General features: G+C 36.8%; 2 protein-coding genes and 1 non-coding gene across 8 annotated transcripts in view; 2 read left to right on the forward strand and 1 right to left on the reverse strand.

The window, feature by feature from the left end:
• The window catches only part of NDUFAF2 (NADH:ubiquinone oxidoreductase complex assembly factor 2), a 156,756-nt gene extending 141,092 nt beyond the window's left edge, over positions 1-15,664 (reverse strand). Inside the window, exon 1 of one of the 3 annotated variants that reach the window (XM_053913398.2) lies at positions 15,434-15,664. In XM_053913398.2, the coding sequence (XP_053769373.1) occupies positions 15,434-15,560 (127 nt within the window). In that variant the 5' untranslated portion in view covers positions 15,561-15,664. The remainder of the gene's footprint in view (positions 1-15,433) is intronic. The other 2 variants (XM_024578412.4, XM_053913393.1) reach the window with 2 other exon arrangements.
• LOC112321190 (small nucleolar RNA SNORA51) lies at positions 9,774-9,905 on the forward strand. Its single transcript, XR_002976485.1, has one exon. It is a non-coding gene; the product is annotated as a small nucleolar RNA SNORA51 (small nucleolar RNA).
• A 29-nt stretch (positions 15,665-15,693) lies between the features above and the next one.
• Positions 15,694-26,273, forward strand: part of ERCC8 (ERCC excision repair 8, CSA ubiquitin ligase complex subunit) — a 34,156-nt gene continuing 23,576 nt past the window's right edge. For 2 of the 4 annotated variants that reach the window (XM_024578584.4, XM_024578585.4), the window contains exons 1-4: positions 15,695-15,882; positions 18,064-18,159; positions 21,060-21,161; positions 25,100-25,223. In XM_024578584.4, the coding sequence (XP_024434352.1) occupies positions 15,806-15,882; positions 18,064-18,159; positions 21,060-21,161; positions 25,100-25,223 (399 nt within the window). In that variant the 5' untranslated portion in view covers positions 15,695-15,805. Of the gene's footprint in view, positions 15,883-18,063; positions 18,160-21,059; positions 21,162-25,099; positions 25,224-26,273 lie in introns of all 4 variants that reach the window. The other 2 variants (XM_045186367.2, XM_024578586.3) reach the window with 2 other exon arrangements.

The raw sequence follows: 26,273 nt of genomic DNA on the forward strand, positions 1-26,273 counted from the left end.
GGATGTGGGTCCTTGCCTTTCATGACTTGGAATACTTCTTTCCAGCCCCTTCTTGCTTGCAAGGTTTCTTTTGAGAAATCAGCTGATAGTCTAACAGGAACTCCTTTGTAGGTAACTCTCTCCTTTTCTCTTGCTGCTTTTAAGATTCTCTCCTTATCTTCAATCTTGGGTAATGTAATTATGATGTGCCTTGGTGTGTTCCTCCTTGGGTTCAACTTCTTTGGGACTCTCTGAACTTCCTGGAAGTCTATTTCCTTTGCCAGATTGGGGAAGTTCTCTGTCACTATTTTATCAAATAAGTTTTCAATTTCTTGTTCTCCTCTTCTCTTTCTGGCACCCCTATGATTTGGATGTTGGAACGTTTGAAGATGTCCTGGCGCACCTGTTATGTAGTAAGGGGCGGAGCCTTAGGTGTCCACCAGGGAGGGGCAGCCCACGTGGCTGTGTTATGATGCAGTACGTGGGGGAGGGGTCCAAGAGGGAAGAATGCCGCTTGCTCTGCTCTCTGCCGGGTTTCAGTCACTTCCCCTGTTACCCACAATCAAATTGGGCCCTTCCGGTAGGTGGGCTTGTGTACGTTCTGGGACCCTGTGGGTCTCTCCAATGAACTCTCCTGTAAGGTGGGGAATGTCTCCCATTACCTCAACCCTCACAGGTGTTTTCAGTCAGTGGCTTAGAAGCTTTATTTCCTCGAACTGGGACCCTGGGTTTCGAGGTCTGTCTCACTCCCCAGTTGTTCCTCCCAGTTTATCTGCACGTGAATGTGGGACTGCCCAGTCTGAAATCTTCTGCCTCACGGGGTCCTCCAGCCCCTGTCTTGCCACGAGTCCTCTCTGCCCGGCTGCCCGGCTCCGCCCCTCCTACCAGTCTGGATGAATGTTTCTTCCTTATCTCCTTGGTTGTCGGACTTCCATACAGTTAGATTTTCTGTCAGTTCTGGGTGTTTTTTGTTTTTAAATTGTTGTTGTCCTTCTTTTTGTTGTGCGAGGAGACACAATGCCTCCATCTTGGCCGGAATTGCAGGGGCACTTATATTTTAAAAGATTATCTTATCAATCTACATTAATATCTAGTAGGGTAACTGCTATATGGAAAGTAAATATTTCTGGGACTCTCTGCTCCTTACCCACCTGGCATAACATGCCATTATTTCAACTGAACCTTAATTGGTCTGCTAGGGTTTTAAATACATAGAATCTATACTAAGAACATGTAGATTCAAAGACTTCAATTTCACTTTGTCTATCATGGAATAGTGGCTTTGTATTTCATTACACTGAAAGCACAAGTTGATACAGTGCACTTAAATACTCAAAATTTTAAATCATAAATCTGACTGCAATGGGTCTCATACTTAAAAATTTCATTTTAACCCTAAGTTATCTAGCCAAAAAAAAATGAAGTGGTGGCTTATGAAGGTTTGTTAAGGAATTTTCCACGGTTAGGTCATACTATGGGAAGGAAGCCAGCAATAGGTATCACTTACTGTGGGGAATACTGTTAGAAGCAAGAAAAATAGGGAGTTTTTTTACAGAAAGAAAGGATGATCATACAGATTAGGACGAAGTAAGAGTATCTTTCACACTGGAGGGAGCACATGACTCAAACCTCTATAACATTTTTATGAGTTACACAACAGTCAAAGCCTTTATGAAGTCTCTGATTCCAACATTCATGCTTATTCATAGGAAAAAAAATGTTTTCAGCATCTTAAGAGCAAATAAAACTTTGTAAGTCTATTCCACATAGTCATTAAACAAAAGGAACATTTTTTTAAAGGTCAAGCTACTATAGTTCCAAAACAGCAATAATTTCTTATTGCGGAAACAATTTATTTGGAGTTTTCACATATCTTATTTCAAAAATTTCAGAAACAGATATAAAAAAATAACCCTCTAAAATGATACATACTATCCATAGAGAGAAAAGAAAGTGATCATTAAATTTCTTGCCACTTCGGTATTAAAGGACAGTTAAATGTCAAAGATTGTAATTGCCCTTATTAAAATTAAAGCTTTAGATGTATTGCTTTATTTATTCATGCATACAAAATTATAGTTGCCCAAAATGTTCCTGAATTTGTTGTCTTTTTAACAATTTAAGCAGTAGCTACAAATTTAATTCTGCTGGCTCCAAACCTGACCCAGACTCATTTCTGAGACTCCCAGAGTTTAGCATTTTGACTATTTTCTATTCCTAAAAAAGAAATATGTGGGTACCACTTATTGGCTGAGAATCACAGTACTTGGTTGCCAATAATTTAGCAGGACATCTTGCAGGTGGTCCATGAATAAGCCATTCTCCAACATGCTAATACTTCAATTAGAGGCTCCTATTTTAGACATTTAAAAATGTTTGTTCTTGCACAAGCATTTAATTAAAAAACATAAGGAGGAGGGAATCCAAGCACAATAAAGGTAAAAATAGAAAGGGAGATGCTGAAAAGATTTTTGCTAATGGATATATAAAATAGTGCTCATTAAGATAATTCTAAAAGAAAAAGAAAATTTTATCTTCTACCTTATAAATCAAAAGTATGTCATCCAAAAAGAGTTCAATTAAGTTTTTAACTCTAATGTTAGCAGCCTTTTCATCATAACTAATTTGAACTAAACAAATGGTTGTATAGCTGACTAAAATCTGACAGTAGCTATGACCCGTTTTCCTTTCCTATAATTTAACCAATTGTTTTTACAGTATTTCCAATGATTCAGTTATTTTCCTCATTTGGACATCCTGCCTAAATGAAAACATCTTAGTGAAGTCACACACAGTTACAGGGATATTGCACAACAGGGTGAGACAGACTTTTATTATGAGTTTCAAAAGAGACTGATTGGAAACTATACCGCAATCACCAAACCTCTGTGTTGATGAACACGTATCACACTATGACACAATACTGGGTTACTATTGTTGGTGTGTGTCAATGCTTCCATTATGTGCCTTGCTGCTTTCATAGTTTTGTGAACTAGCTATAAAGTCTGATTTGATTCTGATAAACAGAAGAGTATTTTCAAAAGAAAAGCAGGTAAAAGCTGTAAATGTAGCAGGCACAAGATATATACATATATAAAGTAATAATGACACTAAAGAAAGTTCAATTGGTATAAAAGAAGAGTAAAGTATTTATTGTGTGGTACATACTAATAAGAAGTAGCATACTACAAAATCGCTTTAAAGATCATTTTTTTTAAACTATACTGGGAGAATGTAGCCTGGGTTCTTAGGAGATCTGAGCCAGTAACAATCTCAGTTGTCTCATCTATAATTGAAAAAAGTACCCATTCAGAAGGCCCTTCATTTACAATTCACATCTGGGAAGAAATAACCTTGTCTTAAAGAATTACACATGTGCATACACAGAGACAAACAAGTTTAAAAATATAAATGATAATGATTTTTAAAATTCTCTCCAAGCTGGTCATGTGGTTTCTGATATGATAAAAAAAATCAAAGTAAAAGCATTCTGACTCTAATTTTCTAGCAAAGTAACTTCCAGTGTAATTACTTTAATTAGAATATTTTTAAAAAAATATTTTTCTTTTATTGATTTTAGAGAGGGAAGGGAGAAAGAGAGGGAGAGAAATATCAATGTGAGAGAGAAACATGGATCGGTTGCCTCTTGCACATGCCCCAGCTGGGGAACAAACCCACAACCCAGGCATGTGCCCTGATGAGAAATAAAACAAGGACCTTTCGGTTTGCAGGATGATGCCCAACCAACTGAGCCACACCGGCCAGGGCTAGAAATACTTTTTAATATAAATTATGATAGATTATTTTTAAGTTGCTCATTGGAAAACTACAAATGCAAAGTCAGTGTTCTCGAGTGGAAAACTTAAAGATCAAGCCAGTGAATCTAAGATTCAGCAGGGGGAAATACCTTTGTTAGAGTCACGAAGGAAACACATAAGGTACTTCTATTAAACATGGATTTAAAGATGAGTGCTGTCGTACCAGCAACCCCTTTTCTTTGGTACAGATGGTTGAGTGGTCAAAAGAAGTCTTGAGGGCAAGAGTACTTTGGAAAAAAGAGAAAATATGTGTAAGATGAATGCCTACTAATGGTATATTTCAAGTATCATTTGTATTGTTATCCCATACTGATGGCATTAATAAGATACAATTACATGAGAAAGTCTGCTTAATAGAGACACATCCACAAAAACTTTACCATAGATTTTAAGTATCTGCATGTATTCTAGCTCTGATAAAAGTTGGCTATTTTAAAAAGCTGTATTAAAGATACATAAGATTTATATATCCCACTCCTACATTTAACACCTCAATTGATCATAATTTTACTTTTGATATTCAATGATAATATATATTAATCTCTAATTTTTGAGGAAAAGTACTTTTAATTTTAAAATGCCTATATTTGGTTATACTGTTAAATCGATTTTATGCAAACTAGATCTTAGTATCTAAAGGAAAACAATTTGTGGAAATTACATTTCTAAAAAATAAAGTCTATTAATGTTAAATGTATACACACATACTTCTAGTGTGCCTGGCACATACAGGTTATTTAATAACTATTAAAAAGATGAATGAAAGTGGCAGAAGGAGGTCCTAGTCTTGATGGACTGCCTTCCTAGATAATACAAAGGCATAGAACAATGTATGAGATATTTTTTTTTAAAGGTAAGCGGAGGAACAGTCACTAAACGTAGGTTCATTTCAAAGGCCTCAGAAATAACATCTTAGAAAAATAAAATAAAATTTTAAAGGTAAAATAACAAGGAAATCTTTTAGGTTTAATGTGAAACCACCTTAAGGGCTTTTATATTTTACAGGGACTACTCTTTATGCCTCTTCTCCTTAAGAGAAAGCAGCAGCAGAAGCACTGCAAAAAAGGTAAATGAGGTAAGGTTTAGGCCAAAGTCTACCCACCCCTGTAGAGTCTATTTCTTTCAATCTAGCAAACACTGTATCTAACAAATAATCTCACAAAATACCTAGTATATGTTAGGCATCAACGTAAGTGCTGAGGCTAACTCCCATTTCACTAAGAGTTAACTGCTCATTTGCACTGCTATTGCCTCTGATTAAGCACTCTTGCTCCAGATATCCGCTGGGCTAATGTACTCACCTCCTTCAAGTCTGTTCAAAATGTTGACATCTAAACCAAGCTACCCTAACTATTCCATTAAAAATTTCGGGAGAACCAAGATGGCAGCGTATGTAGACACACTGCGCCTCCTCGCACAAGCAGAACTGACAGAAAATCAAACAGCAAGGAAGTCCGACACCAAGGAGATAAAAAATAAACATTCATCCAGACCGGTAGGAGGGGCAGAGACGGCAGCCGGGGCGGAGAGGACTCATGTTGCAGTGGCGGGACCGAGACTGGCGGAGTGTGGGACCAACAGGGCAGGCAGTCTGACCACTAGCGGCCCCTGCAGCCCCACATACTCACACAGATAAAACGAGAGGGTCGGACTCGGAGTGGCGGAGAACGGGGCAGGCAGAGCACCGGGTAGCACCCCGTGGCCCCACTTTCACGCATAGATAAACCGGGATGAACGGAGGGGAGCGAAGCAGACCTCGCAACCCAGGGCTCCAGCACGGGGCAGGGGGTTGGGGGGGTGCGGGGAATAAAGCCCCAAACCTCTGATTGAAAACACCCATGGGGGTTGGGGCGGCAGCAGGAGAGACTCCCAGCCTCACAGGAGGTCGTTGGAGAGACCCACAGGGGTCTAGGGCGTGCACAAGCCAACCCACTCGGGAACCAGCACCAGAGTGGCCCAATTTGATTGTGGGTAGCAGAGGGAGTGACTGAAATCCAGCAGAGAGTGGAGCGGGCTCCACTGCTCCCTCTCGGCCCCTCCCCCACGTACAGTGTCACAGCTCAGCGACCAGTGTTACCCCGCCCCCGGGAACACCTAAAGCTCCACCCCTCTAAGTAACAGAAGCACCAAGACAAAAAAAATGGCCCAAATGACAGAACACTTCAAAGCTCCAGAAATAATTCAACTAAGCAGCGAACAGATAGCCAACCTATCAGATGCATAGTTCAAAACACTGGTAATCAAGAAGCTCACAGAATTGGTTGAATTTGGTTAAAAACTAGATGAAAAAATGAAGGCTATGCTAAGAGAGACAAAGGAAAATGTACAGGGAACCAATAGTGAGGTGAAGGAAACTGGGACTCAAATCAACAGTGTGGACCAGAAAGAAGAAAGAAACATCCAACCAGAAAAAAAAAAAGGAAAAAACAAGAATTCGGAAAAATGAGGAGAGGCTTAGGAACCTCCAGGACATCTTGAAATGTTCCAACATCCGAATTATAGGGGTGCCAGAAGGAGTAGAGGAAGAACAAAAAATTGAAAACTTATTTGAACAAATAATGAAGGAGAACTTCCCTACTCTGGCAAAGGAAATAGACTTCCAGGAAGTCCAGGAAGCTCAGAGAGTCCCAAAGAAGCTGGACCCAAGGAGGAACACACCAAGGCACATCATAATTACATTACCTAAGATTAAAGAGAAGGAGAGAATCTTAGAAGCAGCAAGAGAAAAGAACACAGTTACCTACAAAGGACTTCCCATAAGACTGTCAGCTGATTTCTCCAAAGAGACCTTACAGGCAAGAAGGGGCTGGCAAGAAGTATTCCAAGTCATGAAAGGCAAGGGCCTACATCCAAGATTGCTCTATCCAGCAAAGCTATCATTTAGAATGGAAGGGAAGATTAAAGTGCTTCTCAGATAAGGTCAAGTTAAAGGAGTTCATCATCACCAAGCCCTTATTATATGAAATGTTAAAGGGAGTTACCTAAGAAAAAGAAGATAAAAAATAGGAACAGTAAGAATGACAGCAAACTCACAGTTATTAACAACCACACCTAAAACAAAAACAAAAGCAAACTAAGCCAACAACTAGAACAGGAACGGAACCACAGAAATGGAGCTCACATGGAGGGTTATCAACAGGGGAGTGGGAGGGGAAGGGGGGAAGGTACAGAGAATAAGTAGCATAAATGATAGGTGGAAAATAGACAGGGGGAGGGTAAGAATAGTGTAGGAAATGTAGAAGCCAAAGAACTTATAAGTATGACCCATGGACATGAACTATAGAGGGGGAATATGGGAGGGAGGGGGTGGGCAGGATGGAGTGGAGTGAGGGGGGGAAATGGGACAACTGTAATAGCATAATCAATAAATATATTTTTAAAAAAAGAATAAAGAACAAATTTCACCGCACTCCCTACTTCTAATACTCCTGATTACTCTGATTTAATTTTCTTTTTCCCTTAGCACTTGCCATACTGTGACAATTATGTAATTTTCTATTTACGTATATATTTTTAAAGATTTTATTTATTTTTTAGAGCAAGGAGAAGGTAGGGAGAAAGAGAGGGAGGGAACATCAATGTGGGAGAGATACATCAATCAGTTGCCTCTTGCACGCCCCCAAATGGGGATCTGGCCTGCAACCAGGCATGTGCCCTGAGTGGGCATTAAACTGGCAACCTTTTGGTTGGCAGGCCGGCACTCAAATCCACTGAGCCACACCAACCAGGGCTATTTATGTATATTTTTAAATCATCTGATTCCTTTAGCTACAATACAAACTCAAAAAGGGTATGGGGTTTTGAGTATTTTATTTATTGATATATGTCATGCCTAGACCTGTACCTGGTACACAGGGGGTGTTCAACAATTATCAGTCAAATGGATAAATAAGTTTTCTTAAACACCTGCTACAATTCAGACAGTGTCCAGTAGAACACACAGAGTCAGGGAAACAGCTACAGAAGCAATCACCTGTAACACAATGGGGGCATACAGTACAAACTTCAACACTTTTGAGAATGGTCTATTCTAGGTAACAGTTCAAGTAAGTACAATGATCATGATTTCAAAAATCTTGCCAGAGAAGGGAGGGCAAGTCCCAGAGGTATTTAAGTCTAATAGTTCCTCACCAGCTATATATTCATTAACAGATTTACTGAAGTTTCCAGTACATGTAGGAAAGCAGTAGTTTCAAAATAAATAAAAACACTTGCTATATAAATTTACAATATTAGTCCACATTAAATACCTACTTAATATTTTAATCCCTACCCACTTTCAATGCAACCTCTTTATGTCAATTTCTCTAATTTTCCAATTTTTACAAATAGGTTAGTTGAATACAAAGTGAAACTGCAAATCTTGCAAAATATGATCTCTGAAGTCTAAGAAAATAATTAATTTCTAATTGAGGTGGCCAGGATAGACTAATAAGGATTAAAAGATGAAAGGAGATTCAAAGGATAATGGACAGAATATTCCTCAAAAATTAGTAAGAAAAATCCTTAGGAATATGATTAAGCCTTCAAATTTTACAAGAGAATACTTTTCTTAATCTTATTAAAAAATAAATGTGAAATGAAGGATGTCATATTGTGCTATAATTTTGCTAGAAAAATTATGCAAAACAAATCATTATTTAACTCTCAAGTCTATTAATTAGCTTATAGTTGAAATTACATAGTAAATTTTCCTGAAGATTTCAGGTTTCATTTTTTTCAACATAAAGGGCCAAACTTCTCGCCCTCTCTCATACAGACACACACACAACTACTACCACCACCACCACCATCAAAATAGCTCTTTTTCTAGATGCTTCAGTCTTAAATAGGTCACTTTAAATGGTCTCTTTTGAGCATCTTCTGTTGTCTGTGAGAGCGAGCAGACAATGAACAGGGAAAGATGGAAAATAAGTGGAAAAAGCTGAAGATGATATTCATAGCAAAGCCCTTTGTGGAAAGACTGGATCAATGTCTGTTTAATAAGAGCTATGCTTTTTAATAAACAAAACATGGAAAATGAATGACTTTATATATTTAACTGAGAAAGAAAAGCTTAATTAGAATCTTCGGTAAAGGATGCAATTTGGCAGTTGGACCACAAGATGGAGGCACCAGTGACCGGGAATGCAATGAAGACAAAAAGCTGCTTTGGTATTAAAGTTACAAAACTAATTTTTAAAAATCTTTCTATGTTCTTAAGTAATTTCATTAAAGTGGAAATGTATTCTAACAATCAAACGGTTCTCTGCAATACAGTTCTAAAGACAATTCTCTACCCAACCCCATTCAATTGTCAACTCTCAAAGGCAAGCACGTCAACTTGATTTTATAAATCTTGCAGAGTGAGTAACACTTAGAAAGTCTTCAAATATAGCGGAAATGAATTTTGAATTGAGCATACCATTGAAAAGTGAGTACAGTGAATCATGACAAGTGCTAGGAATAGTGTGTCATTCACAGTATTTAATTATTATCATTCTTGTTATTGGCATTGCTATTCTTAATGTAAAACAATTATGAAACCCTCAAAGCAAAAGGGGACAAGTACTATTTCCCTCTTACATGAAATATTTTTCAGCCTCACTTAGAAATAGATCTAACATAGCTTAGTCATTCATTCAATCTTAGTTTTCATTTCTTCTCAAAAGGTCCTATATTTCCTGGGTGGGGAAAGGCAGAATTCAAGATTAAAGTTCCTTAAATTCATTTTAAAACCAGTATAAAGGATTGACATGCTTAATTGTGAACACACTTTATCCCCCTGTTTTTCTCTTGGGTGAAAGTATGACACAGATGTGGTTCCACTAGTATGAGATAGGAATGCAATGAAGAACTACAGGAATTTGTTGGTATTTATCCTTCACCAAAGTACAACTGTTTAAGTATATGCATAGATACTCACACAAATTAAGGGAATTCAATAAGCAACTGAAATAGTCTCACAGGAAAACACAATTAAGAAATAAAATTTAAGGCCTCCCGCTGCTTATCACAGGCTGTGTTCTTACACTGCCTGTATAGAAAGAGAAGGCAGAGTAAAACCACCCCATACACACCTCAGCCCAGGCCCTTGGCCTGGTCTATATTGTGAATGGGGAGACACGGAGTTGAGGGAAAAAGAAAAGAAATAAAATTTAAAAATGAAGATCAGAAAATTAGAAGTCCAACCTTCAGACAACCTATATAAAAAGTTTATAACTATTACTTTATATTCAACAAAATAAAGAAAGTTAAACTTTTTTCTAGATATCCTTAAACAGAAGGCATGTTTTAGCTAAAATCATAAGAAATTTTATAATATTCTAACAATTTGATGATGTCCATAGTGATGATTATGTGATCACTGAAAACTCAAAACAGAATATTACTGTTCAGAAAATTATATGTATAATCTTTTTAAATTGTGGTCAATTCTTCAAAGTCTCATCGCCACTTACATTATTATGCATTACTGACTAGGAAAAATCCATAGTGTCATTTTAAAACTCTTGTTTTAAGAGTTAGCAGTTTATAAAGCAGTAATGCAAGGTTTATTTGAAGAAAAACCAAAAATCCAATTACTGTAGAGAAAAGATTCCTCTCTCCAATCAGCTCAAAAAAATACATAATAATTTGACAACCTACAATTTTTAAACAATGCTGCCCCCTGCTGGAAAAATCTGAAATGTCTTCATTATTTCCCAAATGATACAGTATCACATTCTATTGAGCTATATTATAACCTTCCAATTACCTACTGAAACTAAGATACACCTTCTTAATACTTTTGACCATTTGTCTGATTTTTAATAACTGTGTCTTAATTGAATACTAATTCATTAAATATTTTAGTATGTTTAAATACTAAGTACAAATAGGTTGAGGTGACATCATCAAAAATAATGAGCTCTGTAAGTAAGTATAACAGTGGGTGGTGCAGGTTTAAAATGATCAGATCACGATATGTTAATTCCGAAAGGAAAAAAATTAAATTGGGTATCTGAACAGAAGTTTGATGCTAGCAATGAAACTAAACTTAGAGGGTCACTGACTAAGCTAAGTACAAACAGAAACCACACTAGAAAAGTTATAGAAAAGACACTTACTTCTGATGAGAGTATTTTAGTCTCTGAAGAATAACTTGGACAAGTTATCATAAGTAAAAATATATCTTAATCACCTGTTTTAAGGTTTTTAAAACTACTTATCATTTCCTGTGGTTTAAACATTTTTTGCTTTTTGTTTTTATAATTCTGGGTCCACAAATATCTCAATTCATTTAACAGCTGTTTTTTCAGTTCCTACACTGTACCCAGGCACATATATATGGTGTTCATTTGAGTATTCATAAATGAAACATTCACACATGTTTAAGATGAGGATAATAATTCCTATTATGTAGTTATAAAGACATGAAATAACCCGAGTTAACATTCAATGAATGCTGTCTGTCATTAATGTAGACATTACTAAAAAGATTGGAGGCTATGTGGAGAACAAAATGGGGGGAGAAAATTTTGTAATTTGTTACAAATTAAATATGTAAACTTCAGTTTAAAATAGCTATTGATTCATGTTTATCTTATTGATCTTCCCAAATCCTACTGAATTTATTAAAGAATACTATGTAAGGAGGAATGTAGCTATCCTGGCAAACAGATAAAGGTAATAATAGGCCAGAAACTGAGGCCAATAGATATGAAACACATAAACGGATATGTTTTTGCATAAAGCAATGCTGAATAAGCATATCACATGAGAAAATTAATAAATGATACAGGATGAGATGGAAGGCAAACTCAGCAGTGCTGACTGGCCTGTGAATCAGCATAGACATACAGGCCATACTATAAAGAGTCTATATGAGTTTCCCAAAAAGAAGTGCTGAGAAAATCCTAAACTTAGAGCAGCAGGACTGAGAGCAAGGGGCAAATAAGTGGTAAGGGTCAAGTCAAAGGAATTCGTTAATGCCACCACAGGGAGGTCTAATTATCACTAATGTGAATAACTTATATGATGTAATGAAATAAGGTTAAAAAGCAAATAGCACCTGCTAAGTATCCCAGTAAACTCCTCCCCCCTTTCTCATAGGCAACTACAACTCTGACCTGATATTGACACTCTTAAGACTCCCACTTGCAGGGGCTGAAAGTGAAGGCATCCTAAGTAATGAGTACAGTTCTCCCAGAGAAGTTCTACCAGAGCCCTGTGGGAAGACAAAAACTGTAGCATTCACTCAGGTCTCACTTGATAAAAACAGTTAATTGCAAGTAAAATGAAGCCTGTGCAGCAAAAGACGTCTAAAATGCATAGTCAAGAACAAGAAACCATAAATAACAGAAAATATAAAAATACAAGATGACTGAAGTAAGACTATATATAACTATTATAATAAATCTGAATGGGCTAATGCTATTATTAAAAAAAATAAGTAGCTTTTTTCCAACACCCTCTCATAAAAAAGCAGAGGTTTGTGTGTGAGAGAGATAAAGAGGGAAAGAGTCAACATAAAGAGAGAACCTATAAATTACAAAAGGCTTAAAAACATATTAGCAATCACAATCTAAAGACTTTGTTTGGAGCTCAATTAAAACAAACTAATAAATAAAAAATAAGTTAAAAAAACCAATCAATCAATTTGTCCCAGAGCATTATGGGACAAATAGGGAAATGAGAAGGACAGGATATTTGATGATATTAAGGGACTGCTGATTTTTATATGTGATGATGGTATTATTGTATATTTAAAATCAGGAGTCTTTGTTTTTAAGTGATATATAGTGAAATGTTTATAGGTAAAATTACAGGATATTTAGTATTTGGTACAAAATAAGAGGAAGAATGAGTGGGGGTAAATAAAATTTAGTCATGAGTTCATAACTGTTGCAAGTGAGTGATGGAGGTTTGCTTTATAATTCTTTCTACTTTTTATATTTGAAATATTTCATAATTCAATAATAAAAATAAATAAATAGATAAAAAATAAACATGTAATTCTCAAGTTTGAACAGAAGGTGAAATCCAACTAATATTTGTTTTTTTTAAAGAGGCACATAGAAGTGGTATAAAATAACCTTCACTTTTAAACAAAATTCAATTTTAGATTGAGAAACCTCCATTTTAAATTGTGTCTTTAAAGTTTAGTTTCTACCTCTTCTGATTTGGCTTCCCAAAAGTGCTTGAGAACTCCATATGGAAAGGCCATCTTTTTTTTTTTTTTAACCAAAAGCGTGAATATAAAATTCAGACAATGTTATTTTAAGTAATGTGTTTGTCACAATGATAATCCAAATATATGTGAATCTAAATATACTCATATAAGCATAGAAAATATAATTTAGCAGTACTTTCATGAAAACCTTAGCACAAATTTTTGTTTGCTCATAATTTTTATAAATGTACAACAATGTTTCATTAAAAAACCGAGAGAGCGAAATGAAAAAATCTTAAAAATATAAGATTTTCTCAGAAAATGTTCAAGTTGAAAAGATTTATTTCATAATTATTTTTTAAAATGAACAGTTTGAAGATCACTGCTAATAGCCCTGTGTAAACAAATCACTATGTAAAAAACCCTAATGAAGATCATACAGTGTTAAAAATGTATTCCAAAAGCAAATCTAACACGTTTGATGAAACACTCGTCCTGCATTTTAAAAGCAGGCACCACTGCTACCTTCCATCCACTGCTATCCCCACCTTTCCCTTAACCTATTCCATTTTGGGAACACCAAACTTTTGAGCTCAGTATTATGAAAAGTAACTAGAATACTACTTAGCAATAAAAAGGAACAACTACTGACACATGGGTGAAACTCAGCTGCATTGTGCTATTTGAAATAAATTAGACTCAAAAGACTACAGCTGTATAATTCCATTTATATGATATTCTTAGAAAAATCAAAACTACAGGGACACAAAACAGATCAATGGTTGGCAACGGCTGGGTACAGGGTGAGGTTTGGAAGAAATTTCCATTAAGCATTGGAAGAAATTTGAGGGTGTGTGTGTGTGTGAAGGAACTGTTCTATATTTTGATTGTGGTGATTTACATGACTCTAAGCATTTTTGAAAAAGTCATAAAACCCTATACCAAGAAGTATGAATATTACTAAATGTAAATTATACACTGTACTTCAATTAACAGTCAACCTGATGTTTTGCATATTTTTAAATGTTACTGAAAAAGTTATGGAAAAGAATATGTTTCTCTCTGCTTGGAATCTGTCAAAAAATACTTTATCACGCCCTGGCCAGGTGGCTCAGTTGATTGGAGCAACACAGGTTCGATTCCCAGTCAGGGCACAAACCTACGTTGAGGTTAGACCCCCAGTCGGGGAGCGTAAGGCCACCGATCAATGTTTCTCCCCCCACCCTAAAATCAACAAAAAATAAACATATCCTCGGATGATGATTAAAAATAAAAAAGAAGTACTTCACCAACACGCTAGGTTCTTAGTAGACTTAAAAAAAAAAAAAGAAAAAGAAAAAAAGATTTATTCCTTGTCCTGACAGAGTTCAGCAGCTTATTAGGGAAACGCCTAAAGTATTTAAGTAAGTTACAGAAGAAGGCTAGGCACAACGATTTTTAGTGATAAACCACAAAATCCACTTAACATGTGCTCTACGAGGATAGATTTCCCTTTGTCAAGAGTTATGGGAAATGAATCAAACATAATTTTGGAAAAGTTTTAGTGTTTCTCAATATGATTATTATCACCTCTAAGTTGCAACTAAGGAGGCTGAGACTTGGGGAGAGCCAAGACTCTGTCCGAGATCCCCTCGAGTACTAGCTGTCAAAGCTGGGATTCTAAACCAAGCCTTTCTGACCCCACAGCCTGAGACTTTTTGCATCGCGGTGCCGGACGCGCGCAGAAGAGGTTACGGCTACTGCTCTGTGGTCATTTCCGCGGAAGGAACGCCCCCCGATTCCTCAAACTTCACTGCGTACTTCGCCCGAATTCCGCACAGAAACCTCGGGATTCGGACCCACGTGGTGTAAAGTGAGCTCGGCAGGGTCTCGGAGTGCCAACTCGTGGTAAAGGTAACAGGGAGCCTCAGGAGGGTCTCTTTTCCACACGGTTAGTGTACACGGACCTACTTCTGACAGGTTTGCGTTGTAAGCCAGGGAACGCCGGCGGCGCGTCCGGAGCTGCCGACGGAGGTCAACGCCAAGAAAGACGAAGCAAAGGCGCTTCAGATTCCCCAATTACACCACTACGGCCAGATGGCGAGCGGGGCACGGGAGGAAGGAAGGCCGCTTTCCCGCGTCCCGGAGGGCCTTTGGTGAAAGACCTCCCCGGACTGGTCCCCGTCTGCGCCGGCCCCCGGCAAGGACCAACCCTGGGGCGTCCGGCGCCCGCGTGGCTCCCAGCGCGGGGAGGAGACGGGTCTGAGCCGAGCGCGCGCGGGCCGCGGCCGGGCGCACGGGACCGAGGCGCTGCGGCGCCGGCTCGGAGGGCACGCACCGGGCCGGGCCGTGGAACAAAGCCGCTGGGTGAAAGCCACCGAGATGAAGGGGTGGCGGGCTGAACGCCCTCGGTTCGTCCCCTCAGGTGACATCACCTGTGTCGCGGGTTGCAATACTTTCCGAGACGCTCTTACTTTCCCCCCATTTACTGACTACGCCACCGCCGCCCTCGCTGTCATCTCACCTCTCCAGTTCTTGTACTCCGGGATGTGGTAGTATTTGTTCCCGAACTGATCTGTGCCCACTAGCTCCTTCACTTCCTTTGACAGCGCTCTCCACAGGGCGCGGAACAAATCCTGAGACCAGCCCATGCCGACCGCGCAGATCCCAGCGTGAGCAGCTGCGGGACCTGCCGCAACAGCAACCAGAACGCGGAGCCCGCCCACCCGCGGAGGAGAACTCCACTCGCCCCCTTCATCACGCCGTTCCAGTAACGGCGCTTACCATTGGGCAGGTGGCACTATCGCTCTACCAATGGGAGACTGCGTTGTTACAGCCTCGCCTCTGAGCCCTGTCATGGCCGCGTCCAGTGCTCTGTCCGGTGTAGAGGAAGAGGATGCTAGGGTTTTTGTTGGCAAGACAAGCTGGATTGGAAGACCCCCTTCGCCTACGGAGAGTGGAGTCCACACGAAGGTATAGAAAACTTTACTCTTTTCTCTAACAAGCCAGTTAAACTTTGTACCAATGGTTGTGTTACTCTTGCCTCACACTTCCCCTCATTATCACTTTCCTCCCACTAAGCTCGGCTCTACTCTTCTCTTGGAGTATGTACCAAAATTCCTAGTACGTATATGCATGTACCTAGCATGTATAAAAATTTCAGACTCCCAGAAGGCAAGCGGCGATTCAACATAAAGCGTAATGTTTGCTCCGGATAGTTTAGGCACTGTGAACCATTCTTACCCTGGAATGATGGGAAGTTTCCTGAAATCCCATGAACCAGACTAGGGCCAATCACGCAAACAGGCCTTTGTAAGGATACCAGTCTCAGACCTGCTATATTAACTCTTTTTTGTTTGTTTGCACACCTTTGCTCCTTCCACACACTCCTCACTACTGCTTCCCTCTATCTTATTCCCCTCACCCTTTCCCTTCATCTTAACCCCTCCTAGTCCCCAAACAGTTCAGTCTTAAAGTCTTTAGATTGAGCAGAGGTGGGCTTCCAAACTGGGATTAGGTTGGCCCAGAGTTATTTCAGAGCCTGGGCAGGGTGAGGAGGTAGTCTAAGTGTGGGGACTGACAAGCTCACAAGATAACGGTGTTGGGAGATGCGAAAATCAAAGCCCAGGCCTGGTGAGTAGCGTCCTTGTTGGGGAAGGGGATGGTAATGGTGATGGGAGATCAGTTATACACAGGGAGGTTGGTCTAGTAAATAAATACATTAATGATAATGAAAGCCACGTTTCTCATTGTTAAAAGAACTCAAGGAAGGGATGATTGTCTTTGCACATGTTTGATAGTATTTTTACTTATTACAAGAATCATATATTACTGTTATAATTTGAATAATCATCAAATAGAAATATATTTTAAGAAGAAATGGAATTTCAGTGGAAAAATGTGAAAAATTTCTGCTGACATTTTGAAGCTCAGAAATGTCAGGACAGCATAGTGGTCTGGAGAAAAAAATGTCAAGAGTTCAGATCCAATTCAGCCAATTATTAGATGAATGACCTTAGGCAAATTACTATGTCTTAGTTTTATAATCAGTAAAAGCATTTAATAATGTAACCTACCACCTAGGAAATCTGTCATTTAGGACTACCACTTATTACATTTATTATTACCACTGAGTACAATGTCAGCAAATAGTAGGCTCTTAATATTAACTGTTACTGTTACTGATCAAGGTTAGAGAAGTAATAAGTGGATACTTGAACCTAAGGCTAAATTGTCTTCCAGAAGACAAAGGGCTATGTATATCTTTAAATCAAACACTTGATATTGCTAAAATGATTTCCAAAATGCTTTTGATTATCACTACTGCTGTCAGTGTGTAAAAGTAACAGTTTGTACCTTTTCTAGCACTGTGCATTGTTATTTTAAAAAACCTAATTAATTTGATAGGCTAAAGATTCCATATAAATTAGCATTATATTAATCTAATGAAATTAGAAATCAATCTGGTTAAATTAATGTAAATTATTTCCAACATCCAACAGATTGAGACAAATAATTAACATTCACTAGGCACTTACTATGTCTAGGTATTGTAATGAGTACTTTTTATGTATTAACTCATTTAATCTTACCAGAATAATGGTGTTTTATAGCTATGGAATACCAGAAATTTCATTCATCTTAATTTATGAGAATACTTGTTAATCATTTTCTTTCTAAATATTTATGTTGGCTTCATTTAAATGTGCCCACTTGTTTAATTTTACGTAATAATTTTGTATTTACTCCTAAGGCATAAGAAATAGTCCTGGGAGTTTATTTAAAATACTGTAATTCAAAGTTTTGTCCACTAGGTGTCCTCAGTTAAACTTAAATTACCAATTTCATGAAAATTTGTCTCTAAATATCTCAATAAAAACTTAGTAAAATATACTCTTTAAGTTAAGTTTAAGATAATTTTTCGGGAGAAATTCTTTACATGTAACTGTTAGTACTGTTGATTTTTTAAAAGTTTGTGTAAGGTCTTTAAAATCCATAAAAATCTTTGGATGTCTGGTAGAAAGACGTAAGCATTACTTGCAATTTTTGTAATATATGTAATCTTGGTAAAATGAGGGCATTCTTTATGTTTGAATTAATTTATTGTTTAGTTCTATCTTTTTTCCCCTTGTTTAATTTTTATATTTTTGAAAGGGTTTTGGGACTGGAGTTAAACAAAGACAGAGATATTGAAAGGATCCATGACAACGGAGTTAACACCCTGGACATTGAACCTGTTGAAGGGAGATAGTAAGTTTATACGTTTTTCTTCCTAAGTGAGAAGCAGTACAACCTTGCTTTCAGATTAATTATGTTAAAGTTCATAAATATTAGGGGGAAAAATCTAAATTGTAGTAATTTTAATCTAGTATTACTAATTTCAAGTAAATACAGACTTCATACCTACAAAAATGTTGCCAGATAGACATTTCCAAACAACTTTAATATAAATATGTTCATTGTTAACTCACAAGGCCTTTACCTGCTGGGGTGTGTAACTGTAAATGCTGTTTTAAAAGATAGTTGCTACTCTGAAGGGGACTAATGGGGGGGAATATTAAAAAGTAAAAGTATATTTTACAGCATTAAGTTTGAAGCAAACCACACTTGTATTTGAGATCCTTCTGGTTGTAACACCAGCTGTGTGACCATGAGCAATTTATCTAACTTTTCTAATTCTCAGTTGCCTTAGCTATACAGTGGGAACAATAATACTAACAAGTTTGCTGTGAAGATTCCTTGAGATTATATATACAACGTAATTAGCGTAGGACCTGACTTACATTACTCATTGCCACTACTACTATTAATCAAAAGAATTATCACCTATACTTTTACACCATTCAGTCCATTTTCCACACAACAGCTGAAGTGCTTTGAAAAATGCAAATCTGGCCCTGGCTGGTGTGACTCAGTGGATTGGGTGCCAGCCTGCGAACCAAAGAGTCGCTGGTTGGATTCCTAGTTGGGGCACATGCCTGGGTTACGTCTGCGTCCCCTGTAGGGGGTACATGAGAGGCAACCACACATTGATGTTTCTCTCCCTCTCTTTCTCCCTCCCTTCCCCGCTCTAAAAATAAATAAATAAAATCTTAAAAAAAAAGAAAAATGCAAATCTGAACATGCCATCACCCCACTTAAAACTCATATCAACCCCCATGTGATCTTACAAGAAAGTTAAAAACTTTTTATGTAGTCTATTAATTAGAACAAGTATAAAAGTAACTAAAGTTTATTGTGTCATATGTTCAGCATCAGTCTTATAATGAAGTATTATGTTTATAGTTATTTTAATTAATATTAAAATAAGCCAAGAAAAGTTTGAGATATAAAATGTAAATGTTCTAAACCAAGTCTCCCTTCTAAAAGTTTAAGAAAATCAATTTTATGTAAAAATAAGCAAAAGGATGGGATTAAAGTCAAATTACTAAGAACAATGAGAATAAGTGGAGTAATGCCCCTATAGACCACAAAGTTGTGCCAGAAAGATATGCCAACAAAGTAGGTGAGAACTTTAACCTAATATTTCAAAACTAGTAGCCCAGGCTGGTGTAGCTCAGTGAATTGAATGAGGGCCTGCGAACCAAAGGGCTGCCAGTTCGATTCCAAGTCAGGGCACATGGGTTGCAGGCAGGTCCCGAGTAGGAGGCATGCAAGAGGCAACCACACATTGATGTTTCTTTCCCTCTCTTTCTCCCTCCCGTCCCCTCTTTCTAAAAATAAATAAATAAAATCTTTTAAAAAATTATTTTAAAAAACTAGCTAAAAGTTCTTTTTAAAAGATACAGTATTTGGAAGAATAACAACTTATAATTAGAAAATATCAGAAATGAGATTATCAAACTCAAGAAAAAATTAGAAATAAAAATGTTTCAGAAATGAATACTAAAGCATAGGGAACACAAGCAAATAAACACAAGAGACAATGCCTTAGGTGTAGGTGGAAAGAAGGAAAAAATTTAAATCAAAAAGAAATGGAGAAAGGAAAAGGATTTAAGAGATAAAGACATACTAGATGATAGGCAAAGGAGATCCACCGTACATATAAAAGGAGTTTCCAGAGAAGGGAACCAAAGGAAGAGAACAGAATGAATATTGAAGCTATAATCCAAGAAAATTTTCCTAGAATAAATAAGATCTTAAATTGCATGAAAGGGAAAGAAAATCATGTTGGAAGCAGTCTTTTATTTTGGGCTTTATGCAAAGAAATGCAATTTCTTATCTAAAATGCCCACGGAAATAAAATATAAGTCAGAGATTTTATATACAGTCAGATGTTCAAGTACAAAAGGACAAATTGTCAATGATGTACAGGAATTCAGGGAATACTGTTGTGATTAGCCCTATGATTAGAACCTGCCAGAGAATGACATCACAGAACCAATATGAATCGAGAGACAGCAACATGGGATTGATGGTGAACAATAATATTAGGAAATAGCAATACTTTTATAAATATATAAATTCATAGGTCTATCACTTCCTACTAGATTTTAAACTCTGAGAAGACAGGAACTGTGCCTGTATGTTCACAGCTGTGTCAGCAGAGTGCCTCACTTAATCGCAGGTCTCAAAGTTGAATGAATTGAGTAAAAATGTTCATAACAGAAGGAATTTAACATTTATTGATCCCCTGGTTTTTTTGCCAAGTAATATAAAGTCATTTTGCAAATTACTTTATATTTACATCAACTTTATGATTTAAATGAAACCGTCTTCCTTTTTCTAAAATGTTTAAGACTGAAACAGGTGAAGTAACTTGCCCAGGATCAGATAGCTAGCTAGCATCAGTAGTAATGGCTGCTCTGTCTGATTCCACTTTTATTTAGCACAATTATAATTAGGACAATTAAAATTACTTTGTAATATTTTACTTTCTAGTAAGAAGTATCTTTTGCCATCGTGTTTCTATTCTTTCTTTTTGGTTTCATGAAGGTAAATTTTAAATGATCACATAAATCTTTCCATGTTCATTCTACAAATATTAGATTAAGAAAATTTAGTTTATTGAAGTCTATATTAATTGTTACTCAGTATTTGTGGGCATAATATATTTGGGTGTTTAAAGATCAATAATTTTAAGAAATACGTAATTATAAATAAATGAACTACATAAGATGGTAAATTAATGTTAACTTTTTTATTGTTAGCATGTTATCAGGTGGTTCAGATGGTGTGATTGTTCTTTATGATCTTGAGAACTACAGCAGACAACCTTATTACACATGTAAAGCACTGTGTTCTGTTGACAGGTGTGTATTAAAAATGTAATTCATGAATTTATAAACAGTTGAGTGCTTTTTTGCTTCTAAGGAAAACTATGAAAATAGCAGTCATATGAATGTCTTAAGCAACTTGTTCACATGCTGTATTTACATAGATATCCCTTGACATTTTCTTAAAAATAATAACTGAAATTTAAGTGTAGCTGTTTTTAACTTGACTTTTCCAAAACAACTTTGGCATCAGTTTTCCAAAGGATTTTAAAACTTTTGATTATTTACCTTTTTTTTCCATACCTACATAGCACTCCTCAGTGACCTATTTTTAGTACTGTTTAGTGTAAGATTCCTTTATGAGTATTTCAGCTAATTATAAACACAAATTAGATTTTCAGTTGATATTAATCGAACAAAAAGATTAATAATCTCTAGAAGCAACAAATATACTGGCAGTCCCTCACCAAACAGACACACACATGCACACACAGCCCTTTTACCTCTCTAGTTACTTAGTCCAAGCTTCCTAACTTAAAAACTAACCCCTGTCTTGAGTTTTCTGACTGTTTTTTACTGTCTTTGCAGTCTTGTGAAAATTATTTTTGTCTTGAATTAAATATTCTGTAACTTTGCTATAATTTGCTCATGTGCTTCACTTTGTAAATACAGATTTGGGAAATATTTCTGAGCTTCAGATTATTCTACTTGTTTTCTATGGGAATTAAATAAACTATCTTTCAAAAAGCACACTGGAAACTGTAAAGCCACTGTGTGAATGGAAATATATTTATAGGGAAACACTGTATAAAGCGAGATACCACCTCAAATACTTTAAAATGTTCATTCTAAGGGGCTTATATCATACTATACTTTTTACTCCCACCAAAAAATAAATCTAAGTTCATAAGTGTAAGACAGTCATATTAATTAAATTCCTTTTGATCTTACTTTATCTTAGCTAACATTTAACATTGTTTAATTTGTTATGGAAAAAAATAGCATTCTCCTATATACTGCATGGTATATGATGTTATTCCATGGAGGACTATGGTCTGCTCTTCTGGTGTGTAAACTCAAGTAAATGCTTAGTGCCTGAGACTTTTGCTTTACTATGAGTTTCTTCTTGGATTCAAACTCTGTCTTTAAAAGTATGACTTTGAATGTAAATGAGCATGTAGTGAGCATATTTATAGAATGAGTTTTAAGTAGAACATTTACATCCAGAGGCTTTATAAACTAACTTTAAATGATAACTTTAGTAAAAATAGTTTTGAGTTACTGTGGCTTAGACTATTTCCCGATATTTATTTTGGCTTTACTTAACATATTTGTTCTTGAACACCAAAAAGATTCCTTCCTCTACCAAAATTCTTATTAAATGTGAATGAGAATAACAAATCATTCATATTAAGGGAATGATATAGTATTTTGTCCTATTAAATTTAAAATATAAATGAGCTTTTATTTGTGATCACTACATTAAAGACTTGTTTTATTTAAAACTGGAGAAATCTCTGTATAGATAAGATTCTTAGGATCAAACCAAACTTAATTCTGCTTACTTTAAGCAGAAATTTATTGGAAAATTGGTTTAAAAAATTTATTGGAAAGATAATTACTGTATTTTGCTGTGTATAATGTGCAACCATGTTTTTGGCCCAACTTTCAGGAAAAAAATATTTCATTTTAATTTTTTAATTCAATTTTTCGGCATTATCTGTCTTATCAAGTGGATAACAATCAGCATCATCTATCTTTCTTTGTGGCTAACAGTACATTGTTCTTTGTTTCATTTTGTTGAATCGCTGCCAAAACTGCTTTCGTTGCAGGTTCATCATAAGTTCAACAAAACCGATTATTGTATTCCAGGGTATTATTTTGCCCACGGATATCGTTATTGCTTTCTAGAGTTACACTTTTCATGCATAAGCATAAATAAAAGAATTAAAAACATTTGCATAGATACGGAATTAGTACTACCCATGTATAATCCACATCCCTCTATTTTTTCCCTCAAAAATTTGGGCAAAAATGTGCTCATTATACTCAGCCAAATGTGGTAGTATGGCACATACCTGGCAGGAAATGTAGAAAAATGAGCAAAAGCAAGAGAAACTAGGATAGAGAACACAGTCAGGGTCCCAATACAGGAGCAACTTAGTTTCTGCTGCATGTCACCAACACAGACTCTCAACCCCACAGCTCTGCATAATTGCTAACCATCCCTAGTGTTTGCATTCCTAGCTAGGGTTTTAGAGTCCCGGGCAAGATCGATGAAGCCCAGGACACGTGTCCATGCTCTTGCTGCCAAAGGGGAAGGGAAGGAGAATGTCTGGAGTCTTGCTTTCTGTGGCAAGAGGCAGGGTCCTCCCTGTCTTTCAGTAAAACAGGGGATTTCCCTGTAACAGGAGGAGTTTGTATGCTCAGCAGCCAAGAAAAGGGCACATATCCACTACAATCCACCCATGTGGCTGTCCAATATCCATATACAATTTTCTTCCCCTACTTACCTTTCCTTTCTGGGGGGGACAAAAAAGTTCCAGCCTAACCTAATGCAAGTACCCACTATACAACCAAAATGTATCATCCTCTTCTTCAAAGAGTGATCACCAAAAGTCCATTTAGTTACCACATCGAGCTCCAGTTCAAGATACTATCCATTTTTCCACTAGTTTTACCTGATCTTTTATCAGTATTAATGCTACCTATGGACTCAGTTGTATAGTTAACCTAATAAACTAATGGAGGTCAGAGAGAAGAAAGAAAGGGGACATTAAATTAGTTGAAATATATGTATTTCATATATATAAGAAAGAAAATACAGGTAGGCACTACAGTCCTCTTATTTTTGCAGCTGTCTCAAGGCCAGAAATGGCACTTAAGAGTTTCATTTTTCAGGTAGCACCACAAGTGTTCATTTACCCTGTATTGTGATCCAGGCTGTCACTTTAAGGAATTGGAATTCATGATGGTCTTGTCTTCACACAGTTGCAGTAGTCTTCTGTTAACTTTTATCTTATGGAAACACACAAAAGTAGAGAGTAGTATAATGAGCTATGTACCCAATCACCCAGCTTAACAACTATCAGTCATAACTAATCTTGTTTCATCTCTACCTCACACACCCACTTTGAGGATTATTTTAAAGCAAATCCAGAATCATTTACTCACAATTATTTGTATCTCTAAATAATAAAGACTTTATCATAACCACAGTATCATTATCTTACATGCACAATAATTCTTGACACTAAATACTAAGTGTTCAAATGTCCCTCCATTATCCTGTGTTTCTTAACAGCCAGTTTGTTTGAATTAAGATTCAGTAAAGTGACACAGACAGATTGTGTCACCACTGGTTCAGAGCATATACTGTATCCTTCAGGACTGCACATCTCCCTCACAAGGTGATGTATTGTAGCTGCATTGTAACTGAGTTGTCAACAGACATGCTTCTGTGGGTGATGGGTTACCTAAGAGTGATGAATCCCATGGGCATCACAGGTGCTTTTTTTGTCATAAAGTAAATTCCTTGATCAGAAGCAATACCATGTGGGTACCTTGGAACTATGTGAGGCATTCGACAATTCTAAGAATGGTAGTGTTGATGAAATAGTATTGGGAAGAACAAATCCAAAACCAGAATAGGTATATCTTCCAGTAAGGAAAAATCACTGCCCCCTCCGTATTGGTCCAGTGTACCTGGCTGGTCCCTGCAGGCTATGATACATATATAGGAAATCTCTCGCTTTTTAAAGGCCTTAATAGGAAGCAGGCCTCCACATCACACTAGGGAATCCTGAAACTAAAGATGCCTGAATGTTCTCTTTCCCTGGACAGCTAGGGCACAGGCATGTGATCTAGATTTGCCAGTTCATATCATACTTCCTGAAACTGCTGTTTGTTAATACAGTATAAGTTTCAAACTCGTGTAAGTCAGGTATCTCTAAACTTTGGTTGCTGTTTTGTAGAAATCATCCTGATGTTCACAAATACAGTGTGGAGACTGTACAGTGGTATCCTCATGACACTGGCATGTTCACATCAAGTTCATTTGATAAAACTCTGAAAGTATGGGATACAAATACCTTACAAGTAAGTATATTAGAACCTTTCCAAATGGCTGTGTTGGGTGAAGGAGCATTTAATCCTAAACCATTTTAGTGTGATTATTTGCTAAGTTGTCATGTAATAATGTGAAAGCAGTATAGTGGTTAAGGAGAGTTAGATTGTTTGAATTCATATCTTGGGTTTGCTCCCAACTAGCTGTATAACATTGGGCAAGTGTCTGAACCTCTCTCTGTTTGTTTTCTTATCTGTAAATGTGGGTAATGATTGTATCTTAGAGAATAGTTAAGATAAAATAGGTCAAAATATATGTAAAGAAACTAGATCAGTGCCTAGCATATAAGTGCTCAAAAACCATTAGCTATTGTTATTATTTAAAACTACTATAATCTTGTGATCTAAGGAAAAATTGGATTTATCTCCTGTTGACCTAAAAACTTAAAGGAAAAGAAAGTTATTAATATTTTAGCTTAGTAAAGGTCAACAGTAGATAATAGTGTTCATGATATTTGGTCAAATTTATATTTCAAGTGTTAATCTTTTCCCTGAGCTCTAGTCCCATATTTTTCTAGCTGTAGTATCATCTCCTCAAACTTAATGTTGCAAACTGATTGCTAATCACATCCATTTAGTACTCAAATCTTAGCAATCTTTCTTCAAATTCACATAATTCTCTCTCTCTTTTCCCCTCACCATCACCATATATCTAGACTACTACCAAAAACTGCTAACTGGTTCCCCGGCATTTTTCTAACCACGTTTTCCATCATAAGTTCTACCCCAAAATTAATCTTATTATAAAGCTGTGTCATCCTGTCTTTACCCAAGTCCACTAGTGACTTCTGTTATCTAAATTCAGCCTGACTGTCTTAAGTTTTCCATAACCTCACCCACTAGTCCCTCAACTTTAGTTCCTGCCTCTTTTTGCACAGATGTCTTGCTGCCACTAAACTGATCTCCTTTTGCCTCTGATCATATCTTGATTGCGTTGTCCTCCCTGCCTCACGTCTTCTTCCCTAGGCAACATTTTCTCTTACTTGTCTTACAGCTGTAAATGTGGGCCCTTCAACCAACATC

This window comes from Desmodus rotundus, chromosome 1 (assembly GCF_022682495.2).
Source record: "Desmodus rotundus isolate HL8 chromosome 1, HLdesRot8A.1, whole genome shotgun sequence".
Classification (NCBI taxonomy): Eukaryota; Metazoa; Chordata; class Mammalia; order Chiroptera; family Phyllostomidae; genus Desmodus; species Desmodus rotundus.